Source organism: Hetaerina americana, unplaced genomic scaffold (assembly GCF_022747635.1).
Source record: "Hetaerina americana unplaced genomic scaffold, ioHetAmer1.1.p SCAF_42, whole genome shotgun sequence".
Taxonomy (NCBI): Eukaryota; Metazoa; Arthropoda; class Insecta; order Odonata; family Calopterygidae; genus Hetaerina; species Hetaerina americana.
The window spans coordinates 4,279,514-4,306,745 of record NW_027287008.1 but is presented as its reverse complement, the minus strand read 5'-3'; the positions used below and the strand labels follow the sequence as shown (position 1 = coordinate 4,306,745).

At 34.3% G+C, this 27,232-nt stretch overlaps 1 protein-coding gene across 1 annotated transcript in view; it reads right to left on the bottom strand.

Annotated features, from left to right (window-relative positions):
• Positions 1-27,232, bottom strand: part of LOC139692819 (NBAS subunit of NRZ tethering complex-like) — a 51,528-nt gene that overhangs the window by 10,069 nt on the left and 14,227 nt on the right. The window contains exons 17-38 of the mRNA XM_071591101.1: positions 25,683-25,778; positions 25,342-25,546; positions 23,320-23,451; positions 23,085-23,234; positions 22,841-22,998; positions 18,119-18,304; positions 17,941-18,043; positions 17,667-17,863; positions 17,477-17,589; positions 15,875-16,050; positions 15,575-15,765; positions 13,244-13,337; positions 13,023-13,165; positions 12,514-12,773; positions 12,208-12,434; positions 7,463-7,662; positions 7,158-7,355; positions 3,527-3,711; positions 3,257-3,438; positions 1,360-1,577; positions 1,129-1,251; positions 808-987 (exon numbers count right to left, since the gene is read on the bottom strand). Of these exons, the coding sequence (XP_071447202.1) occupies positions 808-987; positions 1,129-1,251; positions 1,360-1,577; positions 3,257-3,438; positions 3,527-3,711; positions 7,158-7,355; positions 7,463-7,662; positions 12,208-12,434; positions 12,514-12,773; positions 13,023-13,165; positions 13,244-13,337; positions 15,575-15,765; positions 15,875-16,050; positions 17,477-17,589; positions 17,667-17,863; positions 17,941-18,043; positions 18,119-18,304; positions 22,841-22,998; positions 23,085-23,234; positions 23,320-23,451; positions 25,342-25,546; positions 25,683-25,778 (3,717 nt within the window). The remainder of the gene's footprint in view (positions 1-807; positions 988-1,128; positions 1,252-1,359; positions 1,578-3,256; positions 3,439-3,526; positions 3,712-7,157; positions 7,356-7,462; positions 7,663-12,207; positions 12,435-12,513; positions 12,774-13,022; positions 13,166-13,243; positions 13,338-15,574; positions 15,766-15,874; positions 16,051-17,476; positions 17,590-17,666; positions 17,864-17,940; positions 18,044-18,118; positions 18,305-22,840; positions 22,999-23,084; positions 23,235-23,319; positions 23,452-25,341; positions 25,547-25,682; positions 25,779-27,232) is intronic.

Below are 27,232 nucleotides of genomic sequence, written 5' to 3'. Positions count from 1 at the left end.
ATCCAAGATATACTTCCATGAGAGCAAAAGGGGAACATGAACAGCATATTTTTGTCTGAATTAGGGAATAATTGAGATCTGGGATATAAACTTTTCATAAAAATTACTTCTAACACTGGCTAGGGCTTCATCTAATTTCAGCATCAAAACTTCATCGGATAATTATAATGTGGGAGTTCAGGTGTGGATATATTTGTGGTCTTTATCTAGTGAATGTTGGCTTTTAATTGTTTGCAAACGCCATTCCTCTTCCATTAGTAGGTGGAAAATGCTTGAATCGAGTGCAATTTATAGCAGCATATGACTAAAAGTTGGAGGAAAGCTTTAAAAATAGAATTTTGGTCAAGCAGTTACATATTTTCGTATTTTCAAAATAATTTCACCTGAAATGATGAAGTGTTGTTGCACCTTGTTTGAAAAATTTTCTTTGAAGTGTCATTTTACCTTCCAGACCATGCTTTAGAATATGTTTTACGAGTTTTACGATGTTTTAGAGTTGCACCTAAGCATTCAGTCCCTATAATATCATGCCATTTTTCTCCGAATATTTCAATTTCCATGTCACATTTTATCAGTGCTGCAATTTTTAAGTTTCCTATTAATTCTTAAGAATTAATTTTCAGCCTGTTATTGGAATGGCTTCAGATTTGTCATTTGGCAAAACATTTACTCGATAATGATCAAAAGTATCGGAAACTTCCCTGATCTAATTCTACAGTGAGCTTTTTCCCAAGGGAATACATAAGCATATCAAAAGGCTGCATGATTTACTCTTCAGGAATAGCTAGTCTAACCAGTATGACTCACCTGAAATCACTCACTGAAAGTTTCAAAAATTCCTCTAACAAGCAAGATATTGGCTGTAAATACTCTGAAACAGACATTGAGAGTAAAAATTCAATGGAACTAAAGGGTTCTGTGCTGCACACTGCCAGTTTAAATGTTTCAAAAATTTTGTTGTCGTCCACATGGGCTAAATCAAGTAACCTAATCCACAAAAAAGAAGAAAAAAAAAACATTAACAAGCACAAAAAGCAATAAAACAATGAAATTACAAAATATTATAATATAAAATTCAACACAGACACAATGGAACAATACATTGTAGCATATGAGTACAACAATTACCTCAGGAAATTCTGTAAATCTTTGCTTCCATTGGTGTACACTGCTAAAGCTGCTTTAGAGCTTAGTTTATTTAAATGCATTTTCCACCTGCTTATTTCATTGGCTACTAAGCACCAATCATTCCTAAAACACAAACATTTATTCTAGAAGATCATTTATTTGGATATGAGTTCACATGATCACATACTTTTATCATGCAAATATGAAATAATTAATATTTGGTATAATTACATTGAACATTGAAGCCTACAAAATGACTCCGTTGAATTTATCATCCATTTTCTGCAGTCAATGGTCAGCAATTTATGACTCTTCTCTGAGAAACATACCTCTTTAACAAAATCTAATATATCATATGGCAACATTTTGTAAAAATATGCTTTGCACTGTTGGAATTTCTCTTGCCATCTCACTTCTTGGGTTGGTGCTTGAGTTGCATTATCCATTTCCTATGGCATAAGAGAAAAAAGTACTTTTTGACAGTGAAAATTTATTGCTGATATTGGATATATAATTATAGAGGAAATAAACATTTAGTGAAATTTGAAAGCATATTGTAAAATAAACTTTATATTTGCTTCAATAACTATCTCCATAAACTATATGGCAGTTTGTAAAAGTCAGCACTGAAAGCTCAAATTATGTTAGTTCTCGTCAGCTCTCAATAGTTACCATGAGAACATTCAGATATAAGAGTACATCAATATTCTTATTTTACCGGGTCTCCAGACAAAGCAGTAGAACCCTCAGGGAGTACATCTGACCTTCAGTTGCATTAGAGCATAACCATTAAACTGAGCAAAAAAGGAAAGCATAATAATTCAAAATACTCATAGGTTCACATTTTTGCAATTTATTTTTGCCATTATGTATTGCCAAGATGTATTTTTGTCAAATACGTCCTGATTGTATTCTACATTCCTCTCGATTAGTGATCTCATTACTGCAATGGCATCACGCATGCCTCTCCCCTTCCTGACCCCTAACTGATCATCCCCTAAGTATCAAAGGAACTGTGGGAGATGCCGCAACAGTAACTTTTAATGGAGTTATCCGCTAATGTGCATTTCAATGCAACAATTTCAGAGTGTAAAAATCATTTGCCTTGACCGGGATTCAAACCCCGACCCCTCAATGTCCGGTTGAGAGTGCTTTAGCCAGTTAAGGTATCGAGGCGTCCTCTTCTGATATCCCTCTCTTGATACATTCCCATTTTTCTTCGATAGTAGTCAGCTCTTTACCAGGATTCATTATTTTTTATACAGCCAGCTGATACACCTTCCTTGTCAATCCAGTTAATGCTTCTACATTCCATTTCCCAACCCATCACTCCTGCCTTATCCTTTGGAAACGAACGCTACACTTCATCACAATTAAATTGTGGTCAGAGTCCGCATCTGCACGAGCATTGTCATATTGCATGATAATTGGTGCCAGGCTACCTTTAACATGTTAAACTTCTTCCTTGAAAATTCCATTATGGTTTGCATTACACTTTTGAGTGTTTTGCCGGTCCTATTGAATCAAATCTTCGATGAGTTTGTGATGTTTATTTATGTGGCAGTGATCGGATTTTTGCCATGTGTTTCATCAACAATTATGGCTTTTCCAGGCTTTCAACCTCGAGATTTGACTACCCATAGATTTACAGTAGACCTATCAACAGCATTGTCACCATAAGCAGCCTTTAAACGACGATGAATCACAGTAGGAGTCACTTTTTCAGCAGTGAAAAATTCGATAACAGCACGCTGTATAACTCATGTTGACATAGTACAAGAACACATCTCCATACTTCCACTTCTTGAAATACACTGGATGAATGACAGGACCTCAAATCTGCACAGGTGTGTTGAGGGGGAATGTTACTTCCACATGCCACCAGGAGTGCTTCTGAAGGTCATTTTGTTTATGGTCTACAAGCATGTGTGCATTACTTTTCAGCCTACCCTAGTAGCAATGTCTTATTTATTACATTTCAGAAGTTAAGATTTAAATATGACGTATAATGGTAGGAGTTGGGCCAAATGTAAGGTTCATGCTTTACTCTGTTGAAATTTACACATAAAATTCATGAAATGAAAGATTCACATTGAAAAGCATAAACATTTCAAAGCCATTTTCTTACCTGAAAAAAGTACTTCTTCACCCATAGTCCATATAAATTCCCAACCTGAACTGAACAATTCAAGGACGGATGTAGGCTTTTGAGAAGGCTGGCAATACTTTCCAAATTATGTATTGTTAATTCAGGACTCACAGCCTTGAGAATATCATTAGGATTATCAATGAGTTCTTTGTAATCAATTCCTGTAAAACAAGAAATATATAAAATACAACGTGAAAACCAGGGATTCAAGGGGTTAGACATTTCTGAGCAGCAGAGGTATCAACACACCTGAGTTGGTTGCCACTACACTCTTCAATAACTTTAAGTGCTCAGATGGGGAGAGAATAATATTGTTTGCAGATGAAGGTTTCCATGATGTCCCATTTTCTATCAACATTTCCAGTGTAAGAAAGTAATGAGTAAGTTTTTCATAATCTTTACCATCTAGCATTGGATACACATGGCTGTTGAGGCTGTAATAGATGATAATATTGCTAAAATACTGCATGAAAAAAACTCAATGATTTCATAAAATGCACAGTCATAATTATGAAATCAAAAATAGCTTAATTTCATTTGATTAGGAGAGACACTTAATTTTAAAAAAATTAAAATTTCATTCATATTTTCCTATTACAGAATTTCAACTGAAAATATGATTCTAAATTGATGAATTGAATTAATGCATTTTTTATAAATAATACTAATAATTTTGATACCATTATGCCACTGATGAGATTCCTGACTTGCCTTAGTCCCATCATGATATGGAGTCTATTGCAAGGAGCAATAATTGTTCCATCAAGTGGAAATATTCTTAACACATTATGAGGCAGTTTATCAGTGATCAAGCCCAATGTCATTCTCCTTGACTACCTTATGTATCATTTCTAAGGTATCCAAAGAGAGAATCAGCCACCGATTGAGTGGCAGCAGAGGTGGCTATCCAAGCACAACTCGACCAAGTCGCAGGCATTTCATGATTGCAAAAAAAACCCAATCTTTTCAGGAGACTCAAGGGATTTATAGAAATATGGAGAGTTAAAGAATGATTTACTTTGGGCAAGCGCACAATTTCTGGACAGTAAATACAAAATAAAGTAGGTAAATGTGTAATGTAAAACTAAATAAGAGTCAAAATAAAAATTCCAATCACACAATTAAGGGTAAAATCATGAAACTGAGCCAATAAATACATAAATAATTACACATATAGCTATATATATTTAAACATAACTTAAACATATGTACATATATAAATAAAGATAAAAAGGCTCAGCAAACTACCAGACTTTGAATACATTAACATAGAATATCAAAAGATGAGAGTGATGACTAAGAAAGAACCATCGATAACGCGTGCGTTATCATTTGGAAAATATGGTAATTACATTAACATTATGCAGTAAAATAATAGCCAAAGTAGAGTGCATCAGACCAGAATACATATATTAAGTATTACATTATAACAAACCAATTAATTGTGGAAACATATGGCCTTTTAGATGGTTTATTTATTTACGGGAATAACCCTTTTATGCAAAGAAAGGCAAAAAACATATATTGGCTCCATTATGAACTTGAAATTAAACCACTTGGCTTTTCCACATAGAAAAAAATTTTATTTACTACCTAGGTTTCGTTATGGTATAACATCATCAGGTAAAATTTCAAACACAGTATATCTGGATGGAGGGGAAAAGGAGGGAGGGAGGAAAGCAAGGATCGGTTGAGGTAGGAAGAGGAGAATTGGTCATATTGATAAATTAGCAGGCTGGGAGAAGGAATCAATGCATTGTTGAAAAAAGTTTTGCTTGGCATCGGTTAGCTGGCAGAATTAAAAACAATAGGTTTGATTTTTCCATTTTCAGGAAGAAATGTTATACAGACGAAGTCATTCACCATAATTCTAGGCACTGTTTCTCTCAAAAATTATCAGCCTTTCATGCCATGGTACACAGAGCATGTTCTATCCCCATGTCTAAAGAGAACACTCTTAAAGATCTCAGCATCATAAAACAAATTGGAGTGAGCTATGGGTTAATGTGAGAAGTGTTAATTCATAAACTTTACAGCAAGAAACTATCCCGTTTAGCCAAGTTAGCCTTGTATAGTTCTCCCATATCTGCAGGAGACCAGCTACAGTGGCGGAGATTCCCTTTTCTTGGCCACTTGTCATTAAAAGTGCAAAGAATCCTCAAAATAGAAAAGGTGAGACCGGCTTTCGACAATAAAACAAAATTAAGCAATCTGTTACGCCACACAAAGGACCAAGTTAAACCCATACACAAGAGTGGAGTGTACAAACTCCTTTGCAAAGACTGCAACCGGATGTACATAGGCCAGACGGGAAGGAGATTTGAGATGAGAATAAAGGAGCATCAAGCATGCTTTAGAAAAAACATCTCCACGTCACTCTTCGCCTAACACCTGAGAGATGGTGGCCACAGCAGCGATTTCATCCCCGAAACCCTGCACTTTGAGAAGAAAGGTCACCGCCTTGATGCGCTGGAGCAATTAGAAATACTTCAGCACATGGATTACAGAGAAGATGTTTTGACCAACGAATTTCTTCACCCTTCATGTTCCCCATTATTGCATTTTCCTCGCCCATCTGCCAACTAAACTGACACCAAGCAAAACGTTTTCAACAATGTAGTAACCCCTCCCAGCCTGCTACTTAATAATGTGACTAATTACCCAGTGCCATTCTCCCCGTTTGCATTACCCATTCCCCCACTCCTCTGCCAACTAACCGACGCCAAGCAAAATTTTTTTCAGCATTGTATTAATTCCTTCTCCCAGCCTGCTAATTTATCAATATGACCAATTCTCCTCTTCCTACCTCAACCAATCCTTGCTTTCCTCCCTCTCTCCTTTTCCCCTCCATCCAGAGCTATATATACTGTGTTTGACTTGTATTTTTACCTGATGATGTTATACCATAACGAAACCTAGGAAGTAAATCAAAATTTTTTTGTGTGGAAAAGCCAAGTGGTTTAATTTCAAGTTCAATATGAAGATTTTCCACCAAGTGATGCCAGAAACTGTTTTATTTATGGTTCTATAATTATAAAAAAAACTTTAAGTGATAAGAATAAGTTTGATACAATATCTGATAAGAGTGAATTTAAAAAATCACAGAAAATATTAATATTAACTTCATTTAATGTTCTTATGTATGATTGCATTAACTTACTTACAAGATTATTAAATAACTGATTTTTTATGGAACACTTCAACAAAAAATAATAGTACATACTCCTAATTGAGCTAGCCAAACAATTAACACACATTAGTCAAGGCCAAAGGTCCAGGATAACATATTGTTGAACAATAAATACAGAAATTGGGTCATTCAGCCAACTGACAGAGTGGACACAAGCTCGATACCAACACTATTTCAGAGTCAGGGGTGTGTCTAGTGAGGAAATCAGAATAGCAGTTAACAGTTCATAAGAATTGATTTTCACTCTTGGATTACTCTTTATTTGAACTGTCATATGAAGTCCAGATTAAAGTATTGAAATTTCCAAAACAAACAGCAAGAGAACAGTATGATACTACTCAAAAGTAAATATTTATATTACCATTAACATCTCAAGTAACACAACTCAACATATGATATTGGATGGAATTGGATTGGACACATAATTTGGATGAAGCAATAAAAAATATTACTGCCATTTCAAGAGATATAAGTAAAATTAAAATCTAAACTGACCTTCGGGTTGATTACTGTGTTTATGGTTTTAAGTAAAATTAATACAATGATAAGTATTTCTTATACATAAAATCTGTATAAATTGCAATTTAAATTAACAGTGAACAAATCACTCCACTCATAAGATAAGCAAGGGAAGAAAGGTCAAGGGACATAGTGGTAATAATGCATTGCAAGGACTTTTGGATGTCTTACCTATTAATCACATCTTCTGGGGCACTCTTCATTCTTTCAACAATCTTTGGGTCTGATATTTGAGACTGCAATTCTTTCAGAGACAACCGGTCACTAACAAAGATTGTTGAAACATATGCAGCAACCAACTTTCCTTCAGGAACATTATGCCTTATAGCTAAATCCAAAGCAAATTGAAAGGCTGCACTGTCATCAGTTCTAGAAATGGCCATATTATTGTATTATATTCTTGGTATTTTTATTTTCAAGTTTTTATTCTTGGTATTAATTTTTTCCACAGCAAAAGATAAAAATAGAACACTTACAATGCTAGTCCAACAATAGTGTCCTGTTGGTACTCTGAGTCACTATTGAATCTTTGCATATGGATACCATAACCCGTAGAATACAGCAATCTTTCTTGAAGATGGTCAATCAATAAACTGTGATAGTACTCCAGCCTTTCCATGCAGTACTTATTGGAGTCAGATAGGTTATTTTTAAGCCCATAAACATACTGAAACAACTGAATAAATAATTAAAAATTAATTACAATGGTAAAATTTCAGGGGCAGAATACTTTTGACAGGTTTCCTATGAACTTTAAGATAAAATTCATCTCAAGAGTAGAGTAAACAATTGTATTTTTAACTGATTTACATTTAATCCTATAACATTTGAAGTAGCCATAATTTATGATAAGTATTCATGGACGGAAACAATGTATTTTGTTATTATCAAAAGAGGAGGTAATAATATTGATATGCGTGAATAATAAGACACACGTATCTACAAGAATTCTCAAGGGAAATATATTGGTGTTAGATAGGGCCTAGCTATTAGAAGGAGGAGGAACTTAAGGAAGCATAATCAACGCAAGCAAAAAGACACACATGAATTTATAAAATCCTAAATACGTTTTTAAAAATGAAATAGCCAAAATAGTAATATACTAAAAATTGATTGATCTAAATGAAAACAGACTCGCAACAAATATGCAGCAGCATTCATAACAGGAACAGGTGATTCATTATGATTGCTACTCCACAAGGCATTACATAATCATCATCTTGAGCTGTTCTGTCTCATGGCAGGTTCTCCAATGGCCTGTATATCCTGAGCCATTTTCTTGATTTCTTCATACTTTCTTCTAATCTTGACAATGCTTGACACTGTATACCTCTTTCTCCCTCATCCTCTCTTCCCTTCTATCATTCCTTCTAACAGCCTTTAGCAAGCACTCATTCCTTATGCAATGACCTAACTAATTCATCTTTCTTTTCTTGATTTTCTCCACTAATTGTCTCTCTTCTCCAATTCTTCATAGCACTTCCTCAACAACCACGCTTTACATTATGAGTGATTATAATTGAAAATTTAATTTTTTCTACGTAACCATCCTTTATTAAATTTTTAGAAATATCTGTAAAATGTGTTTTTCATACATGATAAAAAGTTTCCCATACATGAGTTGGCTCTGGAGCAAGTAAAAAGCCCATGATTTACTGTACCCACCAAGAATATTGTTCTTAATCTGCCTTGACCTAGATCATATAATAAATAAAATGACTAATTGATATCCTTTCCTGAAGAACATCCACCTCATCACCTCCATACTCAATACCACCTTTGTTACTTTTCACCCTTTCAACTATTTCATGGCCAATTAGATGATGCGCAATTATTTCCAAAAGTATGTATGAAGTAATCAGGATAGTGAGAACTGGGGAATAGTAAAAAAGTTCATTAATTTGGCATTCAATGACTAACTGGCCCTTGTGCTGCAATATTATTTACATCACTAAAAGAGCCCAGAGTGCCTGCAAGACATTGAATGCCAACAGACTTCTGGTATTGAGTGTACAACTTGAGGCTCATGGGTAATATTTTTCCAATCTTTCAAATTAACAAGAACCTCTCCTTATAACAAGATTATTGATATCATTTCCATGCTCAAGCAACGCCATCATCATACATTTTTCTTTGACAACATAAAAATCCTTTGAAATCAGTCTCCAGTTTGCATTGTCATAAAACTTAAATCATGTCATAGAGAAACCTGTAATTCAACATGGATTTCAGATATAATTCCTTGCAAATGAACATCTACATTACATAGTTTTGTTACATTACATGTTTGTTTCCATCACTGATTTACCTGAATTTTAACAAATTGCCTTGATTAGAGTGATAACACCAATTTCGCCATCTTAGAGCACCCTGATCTTGAGTTTACGTCAGAAAAGTGTAATTTGGAGGCAGGAAAATTATATTTCCTCGATTCTGCTGTTCTGTATTACAGTGAATTGAACATTTATTTAATAAATATACAAAATTCCAATTTGAATCTAAAACTAGACTATTACAGTGATATCTAAATAGAGAAAAAATATTTTCAAACCAATGCAATTTTCTTTTGTCATCCAAACACATTTTTGCATGTACTTAAAACAATTTCACCCCTTTAGAATCCTTACTTTTCCTTGCAACAACAGTTTGAACTAATGGGCACCAACTGCCAACATCTTTAAACTGTCACTCAGTCCTGGTAGTCCTCCAGCCTTGAGATAACTTCAATTTCAAAAGCAAATCTTTTTTTTAGGTATACATTACCATAAAAATGGTGTTCCATCATCCCTGTATAACTGCTTGTGACACAAGTTTTCACCTTTCACCAACTGAGAGAACTCTTGGGTGAATGAATTGATATTTTTTTCTTCTGCTTATTACTGTCATATATGTATTGTTGAGGATCTGACATTGTTTGTTGTCTCACTAAAACACTTCCATGATGCACCAGCATCCAGTTTTTTTCACTCTTTTGGATTGATAATTTTTCATGCCGAAAATTCTATATACTTTTTGGGCACCCAGATGAATTTTGCGGCTCTTTTACTGATATCTTTTCTGATGTGATATGTAAGTCTGAAACATGGTTGCACACAAATATTCATACAATTTAGTAAAACTAGAGGTGTGATAGAAATGGCAAGGTTGTAGGTAGTATAGGCATTTTTTTTCAATGAGTCCTAATGCAAAAAATCTAGCCACGTGCTCTATCATCTACTTTTCTCAACCAGAATCCATAATTGCCGAGATATTTGGCGTCAACTCTCCTAAAATATTTCGACGCACTATTTATTGGCCTCCAAAAATAGCTTTGCCAAATGATGGTTAAGTACACTTCTTGCAATACAGTGCCAAATACAAATATGTAATCATCACTGAAGACCTGAATATTGACCTATGTCGAAACAACTATTATAGTAAATATTTAAATTTTATTATTTACTTTTAAATCTTCGTCTGATACCTTTTAATCTGACTTATCATAATATGAATATTACCACAGCTAGATATAATATCACCCTTATTTATGCCAACTGGGGGGGGGATGATGACAACACTAAGGCTGAAATACTTCTTGAGAGTATTTGTATACACAATGCTTACCAATAAGAGACCCTGTTCATTGTCTGGTCTGAGACCAAGTTCATTGCATGCCTTTAACAGGACTATCCTCCATGCACAAAAAGTTTTCATGGTAATTGCTACTAACCCTCCCATTGAACAACAACACACCAGAAATCATTCACTGGTATAATAATAAATATTTGAAAGACCTTCCCCAACAACCTAAGACATTCATCAACTGTAAATTGATTAGAATCTGTACGTTTCAAGCATCTCCATTCAAACTTAAACTGAGTATTTTAATTAGTTTTCAATTATTTCACAAGAACTCTTAATACATACTGTATGAGTATTTTGTTAATTTCTCATGTTCAAAGTACCTTTATTATAGTACGTTTATTATGTCTTTAAAAAGCAAATTATGATTAACAAACCAAAATTACTGATGCTATAATTACATAAAATGCATTAAGCACATTTGCGTTACTCTGCAACGAATTGTAAATCAACTTTAATTGTAAATGCATTATGCTTTCATTCTTAAGTAGCTCTTCTATAGAACATTAATTAAATATTATTATTAATAATAATTCACTCTCTGGTTATTACTGGTGCTGCTTACATTTGGCATGCTCAGGAATTACATATTAATAATTGTAATGAAGACCACCATATAATGGGAAGAGTCAACCCCAGCCGTACTCTTATAAATGGGCAAAGGATGGAAGAGGGAAATTAGAGAAGATATATGTAGTAAATCAATTAAAATTACAAAAAATAACTGAAGATAAAAATAATAATAAAATAAATACAATAAAAATTCTAAAAATAATTGAAATAAATAGATAACGTAAACGGTTAAAACAATGAAATGGAAAAAATGCAAATAAATCACGTACTCTCTTGCTTGGATATACTATACAGCATTGATCCTAGCTAGTCTCAAGGACTGAAACTCTATCAGGGCTTTTGAGAGGTTTCCCTCTGAGCCAGGGGCCCACCAATCACACGTAATAAAAAAAATTAAAAATAATAATAATAATAAATGAAAATTAATCACGCACTCTCTAGCTTGGATGTACTATACAGCATTGATCCTTGCTAGTTCCAAGCACTCACACTCTATCAGGGCTTTCGAGAGGTTCCCCTCTGCGCCAGTGGCCCATCAGTCACTCACTTGCTTGGGTATGCGAAGATGCCTTAACCCTTGCAAAACTCACTCACTCACAGGTCTACCATAGAATCTCTTCCGACATTAGTACTGTGACTCGCACTGTGTGGAAAGGTAAGGGGAGTGCCCAGAAGCTGACACAGTGTTTCGACTGCAAAGCAGTCCTCTTCAGAGAAGGAAAGGATTCCTCCTTATATTTTTAATTGTTTATTTCACTAGTTACCAAGGAATTGCCACTTTTATGGGATACCCGAGGAGCTACTAGTCAGATAAGTAAGGACTGGGATGAGAAAGGAAAAAGAATGAAATGAGAGAGGTGATTTAAAGTATCACCTTTTTTAGAGAAAGGGCTCTGAGGATCTTAAGTTGTTTCCACTCCCACCTAATTCCTATGCTACCCTTTCATATTACACTGATTAATCACTGCTTTGGACCAAAAATGTGAACATTTTAGCTTCCCAATTTATATGACTGCAGATGTCTAACCTTATTAGGGTCATGCAAATACATTTCATGCCTCCTTTCTGGTGGTGCTGTAGTCACTGCAATTTGCAAACTATAGTAGAGCATTGCCAGTTGCAGGGATACTTCAGTTTTTGGCTGTAATTCAGCAAAACAGGCATCTGCCAGCTGAGGATTTCCCAACGCAAGCAAATGCGCCATTCCAATGACACAATCTTCTGGGAGTAGTAGCTGGCTCAGCTTAACTATAACTGAATAAAAAAATGCAATTAAAATAGTCACTTTGAATTTGAAGAATATTAAATTAACACAATTTATGATAATTCTTACCATCTGCATTGACCTTGACTTCTGAACTGTCATCTATATTTTCTTGCAAAAGGCCGATTCTAGACAAAATCTGAAGAAGTTCCAGAGATGTGCTTGAAAGATCTGGTGGAGAGTATTTATTGTATTTTGTTCCCAAAATACTAAGGTGTTCTTCAGGGTGCAAAGTGGCATAGAATGGGTGAAAACCCTGCTTAGTGAAATCTTCATTGAGATCATCATCATTTTCGGTGGTTTTGTAATCCTGAATAGGTCTAATCCAACTGCCAAAAATATCAACGTGGGTTTTTAGACAACATATAATACTGTTAGTAAGGGCTTTTGAACAATAGAGATGGAAATTATGTCCACAAAGTAAAAATTGCAACCTCAGTAAATGGCATGAAACAAAAAATTATAGGTGAACAATACTTAAAACAATTCAATGCTGAAACGGAAATTATGTTCAATGGCTGAATAAAATAACAGTTTTCCAAAAATTGTCTTTTTAAACACCCACACTAAATACACACCTTAATGTATTTTTCCATACATTTTCACCACCAAGTCCCTTAAGGATAGCAGTAGTTCTTTCTTTAATGGATTCAGCAGAAACTGTCAAAGTCTGATAAAAACTGGCCTGGTTCATTGAGTCTTCTCTTTGTGTGGCTGATGACTAAAATATGTTCAGTCATTAAAAGGAAAGGTTCAACTGTACCGAATGATCCAAAAATTATTAAATATGTATACATACCAATGAAACATTTCCAGGGATGTTCTCTGGTGTTTTTTCTTTTGAGAATTTATTTGCCACATACTCATTCTGTACTTGGATGTCAATGCTACATCTACATTAAAAAAAATTAAAATCAACAGTTAAATTACTGATAACTTACTAAAACTAATAGGCACCGGTTTATATGAATAAGCGAACTAATTAGTTGAATTTCATAATTATCGATGAACTACTCTCTTTCACTGGCTAAAAGATAATTGCAGCAAAATTCATAATGTAAAATCTCATAGAGATTTAATTAATTATTCAATGTACTGTAACTTACTTGTACGATGCACAACTGTCTTTTATGATCAATATGCTTTTTAAATTACCAAAGAAGAAAATATGCAGCAGATTAATAAAATAGAATAAGGAGAAAGAAGATAAAGTAGCTCAACAATATATAATCTCACCCAAGAACTACATGCACCAGTACAGTTTGAATTTTGGAAAAGATTTTGATTGTACCAGAGACAATAAAAAAATGCAATTGAGTCAAGAATAATAAGAACAATATTAAGATTCTAAAAAAGATCATTTATTTAACAATAATTCAGGATTTTAAAAATTGTTCAAATTTCATTTATCTTCAAAGTTTAACTGTTTTCCTTTTGATGCAAATTTTAATATGACAAATTCAATTGGACAGTCATTACAGAAGTCACAGAGGCATCTAACAATTAAAGGGGTGAAAATGTTTTTGAATAACGTCAAGTAATGGTCGACGTTATTCTACCACTATTATTTCCATTTATTCACATTTTCTTCATAACTAGGAATGTTTATACATGCTTCTACAACTATTACGATATACAGTTAAAGTTGGTTATATGTATATTGTATTTATACCATTGAACATGATGTTGTAAATTACAGCTATTATGGTCAATATGTTTAGTTTCACAAAGCCATAGATTGAAGTAACTTGCAGTATGGTGGAGATGGAGGCTGGCAGTGTGATTAAGTTCATTCATTTGAAAGGTTACAGTGCCTGGCAAATCCATAATGAAATGATGGCCGTTTATGGAAATAATAGCCCATCATATGTTCCACTTGTGAGGTAGAAAAGGAGTTTTCAAACTCGCCAGATGACCCAAACAGCTGATCCAAGAAGTGGAAGACCAACACTCTTGGATATGCTGCCAAAGTGAAGAAAGTAGAGGACTTCATTCTATTAGACCAAAGATCAACCATTTAAATGATCAGGCAAGATACTGATCTTAGCTATGGCCATGTGTATGAAATCATTCATGAGGAACTGTGCAAAGAACTGTCAAGGTGTCCCCATGCTGGGTTCCGCAACTACTGACTCCTTTTCAGAAGCAAATACAGTGCAACCTGCAATTGCAATCACAGCCTGACTGGCAATCAAAGCGATGTGGCTTTGAAATTTTGCCACACCCACCCTATTGTCCCGATCTTGCCTCAAATGACTTTTTCTTATTCCCAGAACTCAAAAAACCATGGCAGGGTTGGAGGTTTAACAACAAAAATGTTCATCAAGGGATGAAACAATGGTTTTTGATGCAATCTGCTGAGTTCTACAATGATGGCCATTGATAGGTCAGGAAACTCTGGGAGAAATGTACAACTCTGGAGGGTGAATATTTAAAGAAGTTTTAAGAATAACAATATATCTCAATTATTTTTAGTAAGAATTAAAAGGTTATGACCGCATTGTATATACCCTGTTTCCAACTTATTACAAAAATTCAATCTGCATTATTATTCAATATGTAAATATGAGATTTTTCATATCAACTGATATGATCAGAAATCAGCAAAATTATTTAAAATATTTCTAACTCAGCACTGCTTCAGTATGGGCTACAATCTTCCAATTAGGCAAATAACTCACACTTTCGACTAAAATCAAAATGAGAAAAATTTTTACAGACTGAAAAAACTTTCTGAGCTTGAAAATTTTGGGCAATCCTGTTATATATTTATCCTTGCAGATTATGTCTGTATTTAATGTGTAATAACTGACCTGTTTTTTTGAGAGCCTACATAAAAAATTAATTCAGCTAATTTGTTTCATTTTACTGAATTAGAGTGGAAAATTCAAATTTTCCCTTATAAGTATATCACCTATGGGTATTCATACCATGGGGGGGCAACTACTGTAGCAGTGGGCAAGCTCCAATAATAAGTTGACTCTGTTCCTTCTAACATTCTATTTAAATCAAGATTAATGAATTAATTACAATACTAGTAAAAACAAAACTTTTAACAACAAAAAATCAGTCTAATTACTAACACAACTACTCAAATAATAATTTCAAGAAAAATGTACCAGAAACTTACTTAAGTTTTACCAAGGGCTCAATCATTTCTGCATCGCAGTGCAGTAGGGCAAAAGACACAAGCCTTATTTTTAATTTCAAGTCATGAAATTCAGCACAGTGTCCAAGTTGTTGAGCAATTTCCCAGCCATTAGCATAGCCTTGATCCATAATATTCTGGCAAATTTTGGCACAGCATTTAAAATCTTTCACCTAAGAAAGGTTTTTCTTTAGCAAGGAGGTATACATTACAAAATGGGTTTGCTTAAACTACAATGTAGGCAGGTTACAATTTTATGATTTCCAAATATCATTCACATACCTCAAGAGCCTTTTCAGCAATTAGAGAAAGCACCTTTCCATCTCTTATTCGATGATCATCATTTTCCACACGCAAAGTTTTGGCTAACTTGAGCAGACTAACTGATCTCTTATAGGCATCAGGATTACTATGAAGGCAGTTTTCCACAAGTTTTATTCGGTTAGAAAATAATCTTACTGTAAAGTAAAAATGTTGACATAACAATGATTATTAAAGGGTACTTATTCTCCCTCCCTCCATCTCCCTCTCCAGCAGATAAAAACAACAGTTTTCAAGTTATAAAATAATTGGCAAATATGTGTGATAGCTTTCTGTAACCTTTCCTGTTCTCATTTTATTGTTATTTTATACTATTTCCATTAAGAAAGGAGGTATACCATAAACAAGGACATATATAAAAGTAAGTTCAGGGTATATCAGCATAATTTGCTGATTTGAATTCATAGCACCTTCAAATCAGCAAGTTATATGCACTGCCACACCCTCTACAAATTTTACAGTTACTTAATATCATTTTTATTAAAGAAAGAGGTGTATCATAAACAGGTATGTAAAAGTATGTAATAAGTATATTAAATTATATTATAAATAAGTACAGCAAAATACACTTTGTAGATGTCCATTGTATTTTGAAAGATGCAATAGACAGGATATCATATTTGGCATGATATAACAACCCTTAAGACTATGATAGAGGGGAGAATGTTGGGGAACCAAAATGGAGGTAGGACAACAATAGGCTTGTCAGATGGAATGAAGAGAGGCAAGATATGCAGGGTTGAAGATAGGTCTATGGTTTTACAGGTTTCAAGTATCCAGTGTCATTATAAAATGAAGAAAACAATACTTACAGCCCACTTACAAGTATTTGTTATAATATACAACATGTGTTTCAATATGGTGTTTCTAATTAGTCTCAAATTGGGTAGCCCTTGGAATTGTGGCAGTACTGAGCCCCGGATCCATAAAAAACTACCTTGACTGGTCAACTAACCTTAATAATAATGACAACCTTTCATTTCTACAACTTGAAAATAATAAAAAAAAACTGTTCAGCCTCTTTAATTTAAAATAAATATTTCCACTACAGTTGAATAAATATTGACTACTAATGTAGATTTAGTGAATAATGGAAACCTTACAGTATTACAAATTACTCATATTTTCTATAAAAAGGCATTAAATAAGGAAAATAACACCACACTAAAGAATGAAATATCTACGCCATATTTGGATGCAATGCAATCACTCCATAGGTATGACTCTTTCAACCTACAACCAATCAGAATGCAACATATGCAATGGCCAACCAGGGCACCACTACATACATGAAGAGCCTGTCCAGAGAGCCCGAACCTCCATGTTATTCATTCTGGACCTGAATATACTGACTGTAACAACATGAAATGTTGCCCAGAAAGATGGAACAACAAGGAAGCAATCCGAGAACCATGGTGAAATGTGTACATTATTATGGAAATATTTACAATAAGATTTATACATAGCCAAAATTGTCTACCAAGTTGAAGCAAATATTAATACACCAAGCTCAACATAATGTGCAGAAAGAGATTTGTTAAACTTTTTACAGATTATCCGTACCTTGCAGAGGAAGCATTTTCACACCAAACTCGCTCAAAATATGAAGAGCTTCAATTAAATCCAATTCTTCTTCAATTTCTTTATCCTGATCCAAAATAAGTTGCAAACAAGATCTGTAATGAAGGAGTCATGACAATGGCAGCTAACCAACCAATTGGTCAAAAAGACGAAGAGACAAAGAGAACCATACTTTGCTAAATTCATTAAAGGGTCAAATACATCACTTGATGAATCAAAATATTCACGGGCTGATTTCAGAATCAATTGCACACTTCTGTCATATGAGACCCTTTTGCTGCATCCCATGTCTTTGGAACACTGGAGGTATTCACTAGCATTGTTAATGTTGGGCCCCAATCCAGACGATAGCAAAGCAGACACGTAGATCTGAAAAAAAATGTAAAATAAGTTGCACCCAGAAAAAGGGAGAAACCAGAGTAAAAAATTCACTTATTACAACATACCTCAATGCAAGTTTCAAAATTTATGATAGAAAATGATTTAGTCTGGAGATCCATAATATCATTCAACAAATAGTTCCATTCTATTTGAGTTGCTGGCAAAGACCTGAAAAGCAGTTTTTATTCAATATATCTGCATGCACAAAGACAGTCAAAATAGAAATAATAGTCAGGAACTTACTTCTTTATGATAGAGCGTGAAAGTTTAACAAGGAGCCCATAAACTGTATCATGCTCATACTGAACTTGGCGTATGTAGGTCAGAGGCATTAAAATTCCATTACGTTGAAAAATTTCAGCACAGCTTAAATGTGACTCCAGCTCATCAACCCTTTCATGAAGTTCAATACTTTGATGGCTTTGAGATCTGTACATAAAACAAATTAAATGGTCAAAAAAGGCATTTTGATGTGGATGTACAGATTGCACACGGGAGAATTAAGCCTGAGAATGAATCAGGAGTGTCCTACATCACAACAAACTTAGTCAATCTGTCTCAAGCACACATTTTTTACTCCAAAATCCATTACTATCACGGGTGACCCAGGACAATACTATTATGAACCATTTTACCATTATTTCTTAATAGTAACTGTATGACCCTACCATTAGTGCATACCTATTTTTACCACAACTCCATATTTTGCGGTATCTGCTTTCCCCATGGACTATAACTTTGATGTGGCAGAATGGCTTCATCGTTACTATAAACCATAGAGCTGCTCTGGCAGGAGAAATTATAATTGCTCCTGGTTGAATCACACATGCCAGATTAGTCAAATGGTAGGAGCCAGTTGAAAGCTAACCGGACTTTGTCTGTTTTTAAGTTTCCCCTTCCATCCCTCGTCTCTCTCTGTGGGGTGGACTCTCCCACTACCTGCAGCATTGGGTCACATTCCCTACCTGTGTCCTTGAGGGAGGAGACCATTGTATATTGCATGTCCATGTGGTAGTGGATTTCCACCTTCTTACTTTTCAAATTCTAGCTTGCATGTTATTGGATAAATTTTTTACTGCATCCTAAGGTGCAATTGCTTGTTATTTGATAGTATATGTATGTGCATGTGTGTAAGTGGAAAGGGTTTTTTCATGAATGTATATGCCACTTTGGGTATAGGTTAGCATGGATATATTGATTTTGCCTACAGTTTTGTTCCCTTTTATGGGTGGTGACCTAACACCCCCCCGCCACACGCCCTTGCAGCGGCTTTCGGGGTATTGTGTAGATGTAAATCAACATCTTTCTCAGTGAGGTGGCTACGCAGGTATCCAACCCCAGTATTGTGGCCATTGCAATGACGGTGTGATATTAAACAAACTATTGAGGATGGCAATGGGAAACCACCTCAATTATCAGAAATGATTATGTAACCTAGGATGAAATTGAGTCCTGGCAACTCCAGTATTAGAGTAGGCAATTACTCAAGAGGGCATCACCACATGAAAGCCTTGCACAATTGAGTGGACGGCAGCAGGAAACAAGACAAGAGGAATGCACCATGAAAATAGGGACTTAGAATGTTAGGAAAATGCTTAGAATAGAAATTTTGAAAAATATCAAGCAAGAGATGAAAAAATATAGATATTTTAGGCCTATGCAAGGTGAGATGGAAAGAATTCAGGGATTACTGGAGCAATAGTATTTAGGGTGGATAGTCAAAGTGGGGTAGCCATAGTACTAAATCAGGAGCTGAGGAAAAGAATGGTGAATATGGAAGAGCTGAATGACAGAATATTGCTAGTAGAAATAAGAGCAGGTCAAGTCAATGTCGTGGTAATCAAGGTGTTGATGCCAACAAGCAGTTTTAGGGAGGACGAAGTAGATAGTGTACATGGTCAGTTAGATGAAATGATTACAAACATACCTGGAAGAAAACACTGCATAATTATAGACAATAGAAACTCATAGATAGGAGAAATGAGGGATTGGATTGAGGTAGGAGAGTAAGGTGTGGGAGATAGAAATGACCATGGGGAGAAAACCATAGAATTTTGCAGGAGTTACAGCTAACCCATAACTAAAATGTGGTTTAAACACCTCAGTACACACGAATTTTGCATGGGGATACAGGAAGATATCAATTAGATAAAATCAATTTCAGGCATAGGTTCAGGAATAGCATGAACAATCCACATTTTTCCAAGGGCAATAACAGATTTGGATCACATTTTAATACTACAGAAGTTAATGTTAAGTTTAAGAGATCGAGAAAGACAAAGAGCATTCGAAAATGGAATGTACCGTTAGAAAACTTAAATGGAGCATAAAGGACGATGTACCAGAAGGCAGTTGATAAAATTCTGAAGAGGATAATGGGTCTATTACTGTAGAAAAAAGATTGGAATATCTCAAGCAAGGAATAAAGTAAGCAGAAAACAAAACAGTTGGGACATGAAAAAAAGGGTTAAGAAGTCATGGTTTACAGAGGACATGATTAGGAGGTTGAATGAAAGAAGAAAATGAAAGGCTGTGAGCACAGAAATAGGAAGAAGAAAGTACAAAGAGTTAAACAATAAATGGAGGCAAGAAAGTAATAGTGCAAAAAGACATGATGGAAAGAGCAGTGCAAGAATATGGAGAGTTTGCTGAGACATGGCAAAATACTAAACAGAAAGGTTATGGAACTCAGGATTTAAGAAAGGGAATATTTATTTAATGTTCTTTAATATTTACACTTTTAGAGATGAAACAGGTAAAATATTAATTGAAGGTGAACAGTTTCTGACAAGATGGAAAAAATGTATAGAGGAATAATACTGGAAAGATAATAAGCCAGGGAGTCATTTATATATGATAAATATGATAAGATAAGGGAATATGATGTTGATAATGACATTTTGGGATCAGGAATATTTGACTGCAAAATATAGAAGGCATTGAGGAAATGATATCGAAGGAGGCTGTGGGAATAGATAACATCCCTGCAGAGCTACTCAAGAATTTTGAAAAACAGGAATGGAGATTTTCTATGGGCTCATTTATGAGGGAGGAATGTAGTTGGAAGACTTTGTTAGACCAGTATTGACACCAATCCAAAAATAGGGAAAAGCAGCGGTTTGTGAGGGCTATTGCACGATAGGATTTCTCACAATGCATAGGTTTCGCTGAAAATCATCCAGAAAAGGATAGAGAAGGGAGCAAATGGATACTTATGTGGAGATTAGTTTGACTTTATATGTACATGTGAGGCCAAAGCATTAATGAGGCCACTAATAGAAAGGAACATTCAGAGTATAACCAGGATGTATTTGTATGCTTCATGGATTTTGAGAAGGTGCTCAACAGAGTAAACTGGAAACATTTCATGAACATTTTGCAGGAGACAGGAGTAGACTGGAGGGATTAGGATCAACTTATCTGGAAACTGTAAATATCCCAGATTGCACAGGTGTATAAAGTGAATAAAGAGTCAGATGGGCAGGGCTAGGCAGCAACATAAGATGGATTCATTTTCACCTGCTCTTTCAAATATATTAATGGAGGAAATGGTAAGGGGGCTTTGGGAGGTATTGGAACAAAAGTAAGTGAAAAACTTCTCAAATCAGTCAGATTTGCAGGTATTAAACCTGACTAATGTATGTGATGACTGAAGAAGTGAATAGTGAGGACACGAGCAATGCTCTCATCTGGCTGTAACCAATCACTAATTCTGAAAAAGTATTTTTACATATTTGGCCAAAGGGGGTGTTCCCGTTACCTCAGCAATGATGAGTTCCATTTATTTCTACTTTAAATGCCACACGCCTGGTGATTCATAGGAAGAGGGCAGATGCAACTGTGTCACATTCACTCTGCTCAAAGCTGGAGCACTGATAATAACATGCTGATACAGCTTCCAGAAGTGAATATTTAGAATTATTTTTGCATTAATTTCATGCTGTAGTCAAAATTTAGAAAAATGCAGAAGTTCCATTGTTTGAGAGAATTGCTGTAAGGAGATTTTTGCATATAATTTCATTGCTATGGGAACAGGTCAAGAGTTTGTTCCAAGAAGGTTATCATCACATAGAGCTCTCTAAGTTAGAAGTTTTTACTGTAAAAGTGTACTTCATAAAAGGCTACCTTCTTATCTAAGAAACAGGAAATAAGTTGTTGGCATATCTAAGGATAGCACCAAAAAATCCAAGAATCACACATAATACAGAAAATATTGTCTTGAAATTTCAAAATGCTAATTTTAAATTTCCAAGTTAATAAAAATTTCTGGGAATAGTTGTTGAACTCTGCTTAATTAATGTGTACAGAGATTAAATTTGCTGGAAATGAATTACTTTAGTGGCCTAATTTTTAATACTGATGCATGCAGTACATATAAAAGTTTTACCAGTGTTATTCTATGCTCAACATAACTCAAGAGTGAAATATGGCATTGAGCTATGGAGTGCACCTCCAAAAGCACATGATATTTCTGTCGTAAAAAATGGTTATTAGACTTTTGTGCAAAGCAAAGTGTAGAGCTAACTCTGAGACTTTACTCAAAAAATTAAATATATGCACTGTGCCATGTATCTATCTCTTTAATGTACTATTATATCTTCACAGTTATTAATACTTTTCATAAAAAAATTCTAATCAGTCACATGATGCCAGAGCTAATGATCTCCAAGGTAAATACAAAAATCTGTAAGACAAGCTTTCATGCTATAGAAGTAATACTAGATAAAAAGTTTTCAAAATGGTTAAACCAGTAAAAAGTGCCCATTCATTTGAAAAAGTTGAACAAATATATGTTTTTCAAGTGTTGTTAAGTGTTAAGAAGCGTTATGAGTGATTATTTCCTCTTAACCCATTTGTGTATGCCTTTTGATATCTATGACTTGTTGACTAGATCCTATGCCTAAATTATGTAAGTTATCATGATGACACAAAAATTTTACTATTATTAAGTGAAAAAAAGCTCACCCAAAACCTCTTTCAGGCAAACATTCCAAAATTTTAAATGCTACATCAAGCTGATCGGCTTCAGGATAAGAATACAAGCAATCCAATGCCAAGCTCGTGATTTCATCGAGTGAAGAAACCAAAGATTCAGGCTGCTCTGTACTAAAATATTCAAATAACTGCAAGAAGAATCAATTAAGATATTCTTTATAAAGGACAACTTTGGAATTCAAACGTTCATATTTAGCAATGGTCTGGTACTCACTTTCAGTGGCAATCTCAAATCCCTGGAGCTAATGTCGATCAAATAATCATGAAGCAGCTTCTTCAAAATTCCTTTGCATTCTTTTTCTGAGCGTATCAAAAATGGCAATAATAAGCACTTTATATCATGAACAAAACTACTTTCAGTACTCTGAAATAAATGAAAATGATATGATAGTCAACTTGGGGATAAACAAATGCATCGATTTATGCATGTACTATAATAGGAAAATTACCTTTTGCATCAACAACTTGGCTTTTTCCAGACTATTCTTTTTTTGGACATCAGACAGGCTAATGCTATCCATTCCCACTTCATAAACAAGGGTCTCAAGGGTCAATAATTCACTGTGCAGTATTTCAAGGCCCTGCAGGGAATTTTTATCAGAAAAATTATTATATTTACAAACCACAGAAATAATTCAGGTAACATTCAGGACAATTTGTGCCAATGGCATGTTAAAATGTGACAATGGAATAAGAGAATTTTCATTATCTAATTCTAATTTTGGAAAATGGAACTGTGCAAATACAGTGATTGTAGAGTAAATGCATGTGAAAGATGAACTTTTGAAAAGAGCACAGTATATTCTGGCAAATATTTAATTTATGTTTCACTACGCAGAAAATTGAAGACATCCAAGATGTACATAGGCGGTCAAAACAGCAGCTGTCATCATATTAAATTCGAGCTCTCTGATGCCTGATAGAAAGTCCAAATTTTAATTTTACTGACGTGAAAAATGTTACACCCACAATAAAAATCTCATAGACTATGAACTATGATGGATATTCAAACAGAGATGGCATTTGATAATAGCCAATTTATCCAAGAATAGTAAAAAACTATATCCTTCCACACAGCATTCAATTTTGTTGACAAAAGGAAGTCAAAAAAATGGGAGCCAAAGGAAAATGCATACCACTAAGGACTCATTTTTCAAAGCTAACAGTTAATTTACAACTTCTTTGAAAAGCGTTGCGAATATTAATTAACCTTCTATACTACGCTCTATGAATTGTAAGGGATTAATGATGTAATTCTTTCATTGTATTTAGAAGGTTTGGTGTGAGAAAATTCAAAGAAATAAGAATATTTCCTTAATTTTGAACTCCTTAGTTTTCTAAAAATTTCAATTTATCAGGGGCTGCACAACACCCATCAGCCAACCCAATACTAAACTAACAGATCTCACAGTAGAGCCCAAAAATTTACATTAATTAGCGAGTGAGGGATTGTTAAGTAACATGCATCTTTAAATAAATTAGAGTTTTAATAAAACCACACAATGCACATAAACCAATGAACATTTTCTATATCAATATCCTATTGATATTTATTTGCACCCAATGGTTTGAATATTTAAAAATAATGTTGCCTATGAATTTCTTCAGCTTGTCAGAAATAAATTTCAAAAGATATCTAGATTAGTGAGATTTTGATGTAATATGCAGTTTGATACCAATCATTACTAATCAGTTTTAAAATATTTACAAGTTATCATTGACCAAACTGGCACCATATTAGTAGGATCCAATGATAACCAATGGACATTTAACATAATACACAAGATGATAGAAAAAAATATTTCACAGATTCTTGTTTTCAGTAGACAACCCATTGGGTCTTTGTTTTTGAGATATTAATAAATAGTCAAATAAGCAAAATATGCCTGACAAAGGCAGCAAGCCAACCGGATTTCATTGTTGCCTTCTGCTGCATATTCCTTCATATAATCAGAAACAGAGGAGATGAGCATGTGTATTTGAATGTCTTAATATATATTTATTCATAATAAGCAAGACAAAGTATACTCACCCAAGCATTTTAATGTAATGTGGACCATCAGTAAAAAGGTGAATGCCCATGTGTTACAGTACAACTTCAAGAGATTCCAGAAGCCAAACAAGTGCAAATATTTTTTCTTCTGATTTGGATCACATTTTATACTAATTAGTGGTTTTATAGACAGTAAAAATTATAGATAGGAGATGCATATTTTTTTTAATATTCATAATAATTATGTTTTAATTTCTTCCCTAATGAATGATGCTACTTTATAGGGAGGAAATTAATGCACAGATCTAACTACTACAGCTACAGATTTGAAATGATCAGGGATCATATTTTATAATTTTCAGCAAATGAAAGTTCCTATTTTTATGGAATCCAAAGTCAGTATTCTACAAAATGCAAATCTGCAAACTTTAGAGTTCACCTGTTTGACTATTTAGCAGAAGACTTACAAAAGGCATACCTTAACATTCCTTTCTCTTCCTAACTTCACCAATGTTATTGCATAGTCAACCATTTTACATCTTGTCTCAATCTGACAAGCTCTTTCACTGTACCAAGCAGTTAGACCATCAGATGTGAGGGGATTTGACACAAATTTGAGCAGGTCTTTATCTTCTTCCAAAAAGGAGCTCTTTTTATCTCTCATGACCTGACTATTCCCTTCACTAAGTAAAAAAAATTGCAGTAAAATAGTCAAACTTATATAAAATTGACATATTGAGACATTATTGACACATGAGTTTGATAACAGAGTAAAATCATTTAGTTTAAAATCACTCCATCATTTAGGCAAACACTTACATTAGATCATCACACTCACACCAATCTTGATCTCGAATGAGTTTTTGGTCCCAAGAAAAAACTTTGCCTTCAGGAGTGCATTCAGGCAGTAGAGAGCTGAAATGAAAATAATGTAATTGGTTTTCCGTTTTCAAAGCCCAATTCTTCTTCTGCTCAAATTTGCCTAATTTTACAATGTAAATCTAAAGCATGAATTACCTGGAACATCAAATTAAGAAAATCCTCTGCAAAAACGTTTACTCGGAGTACATTATTACATGGATGTGAAACTTAGACATTGTGAAAGAGGGAAAAGGCTTGGTTGGAAGCAATGGAAATATGGATTTGGAGAAGGATAACAAGAACAAGATGGACCGATAAGAAATGTAACGTAGAAGCATTGAGATAAATTAAAGAAGAAACTACTATAATAAAACAGATGGAGAAAAACATTAAATTTATTGGACATACTCTGAGACATAACAACTTCCTGGAAAATATAATGGAGGGGAAATGAATAGGTGAAAAGGAAGAGGAAGGCCAAGAAAGAAATTTTTAGATGACATAAAAAGTACTATGAGAGTAACAACATACAAAGAACTGAAAATAACAGCAATGGAAAGAGACCAATGGCTGCAATGACAGGGCTCCCCCTTTAAAAGATGATGATGATCAAATAAATATCTACATTGACCATGACCAAATTTACACTACCACTGAACCATGTTTGGAGTGGATATTTCAATTTTTCAATCTCTTTGAACTTACATGCACAGTTATAAAATTAAACAAACACTCTACTTCCTCAACACAAATTCATCACCTGCTGTTTTACTTTTTCCATGAGATTTAATACATTTCTCTATATTTATTAGATTACTTCAATTATTCAAATAGATTTCTGGCAAAGTTGACTAGAATTAACCAAAACAGTAAACTTTCTCACAAATATTATTGATAAATACCCAAGTTGTGTTCTACATTACAACTGATTCAACGGCTAAGTAAATGAAAAAAAATTGATTGACTTGCAATTAGTTTTGAATTGTACGCACCCACAACTCTTACTCTTAAATCAAATATACATGGCTAAGCAATTTCCAATGTTTGAATTTGGTGATTGCACACTTCAGGATTGAATAACTCGCCAAGCTTCCTGTGAAAACCATATTGTTATGGGTTGAAAACTTTAGAGCAACAGGTTTAGCTTTATTAAATAAACCGTCAGGAACATCATGCAACATTAGGACACCACAGCATGTCCATACAGTGAGAGATGCCATAACGTAATTTTCATAATGTCCAGTTTATAAGCAGGCTGCTACTTTGGAAATGTTTGCTTGGAGTGTAAGGGGAATTTCATTCACGCAGGTCTTAAATTCCATCAACTCAAAATTATGATTACCCAATAACTCAGTGAATGCAACTGGGAAAATCAGTGCTTCCCTTCAAAATGTTACCTTCAAAATACTGCTTTTTCTCTCTGGTGATACAGCTCACTTTTATTAATCATTCTTCATTAACAAGCAAAAAACTACTTTCCACTAGTGAGCATAAAAAACCTTAACCTC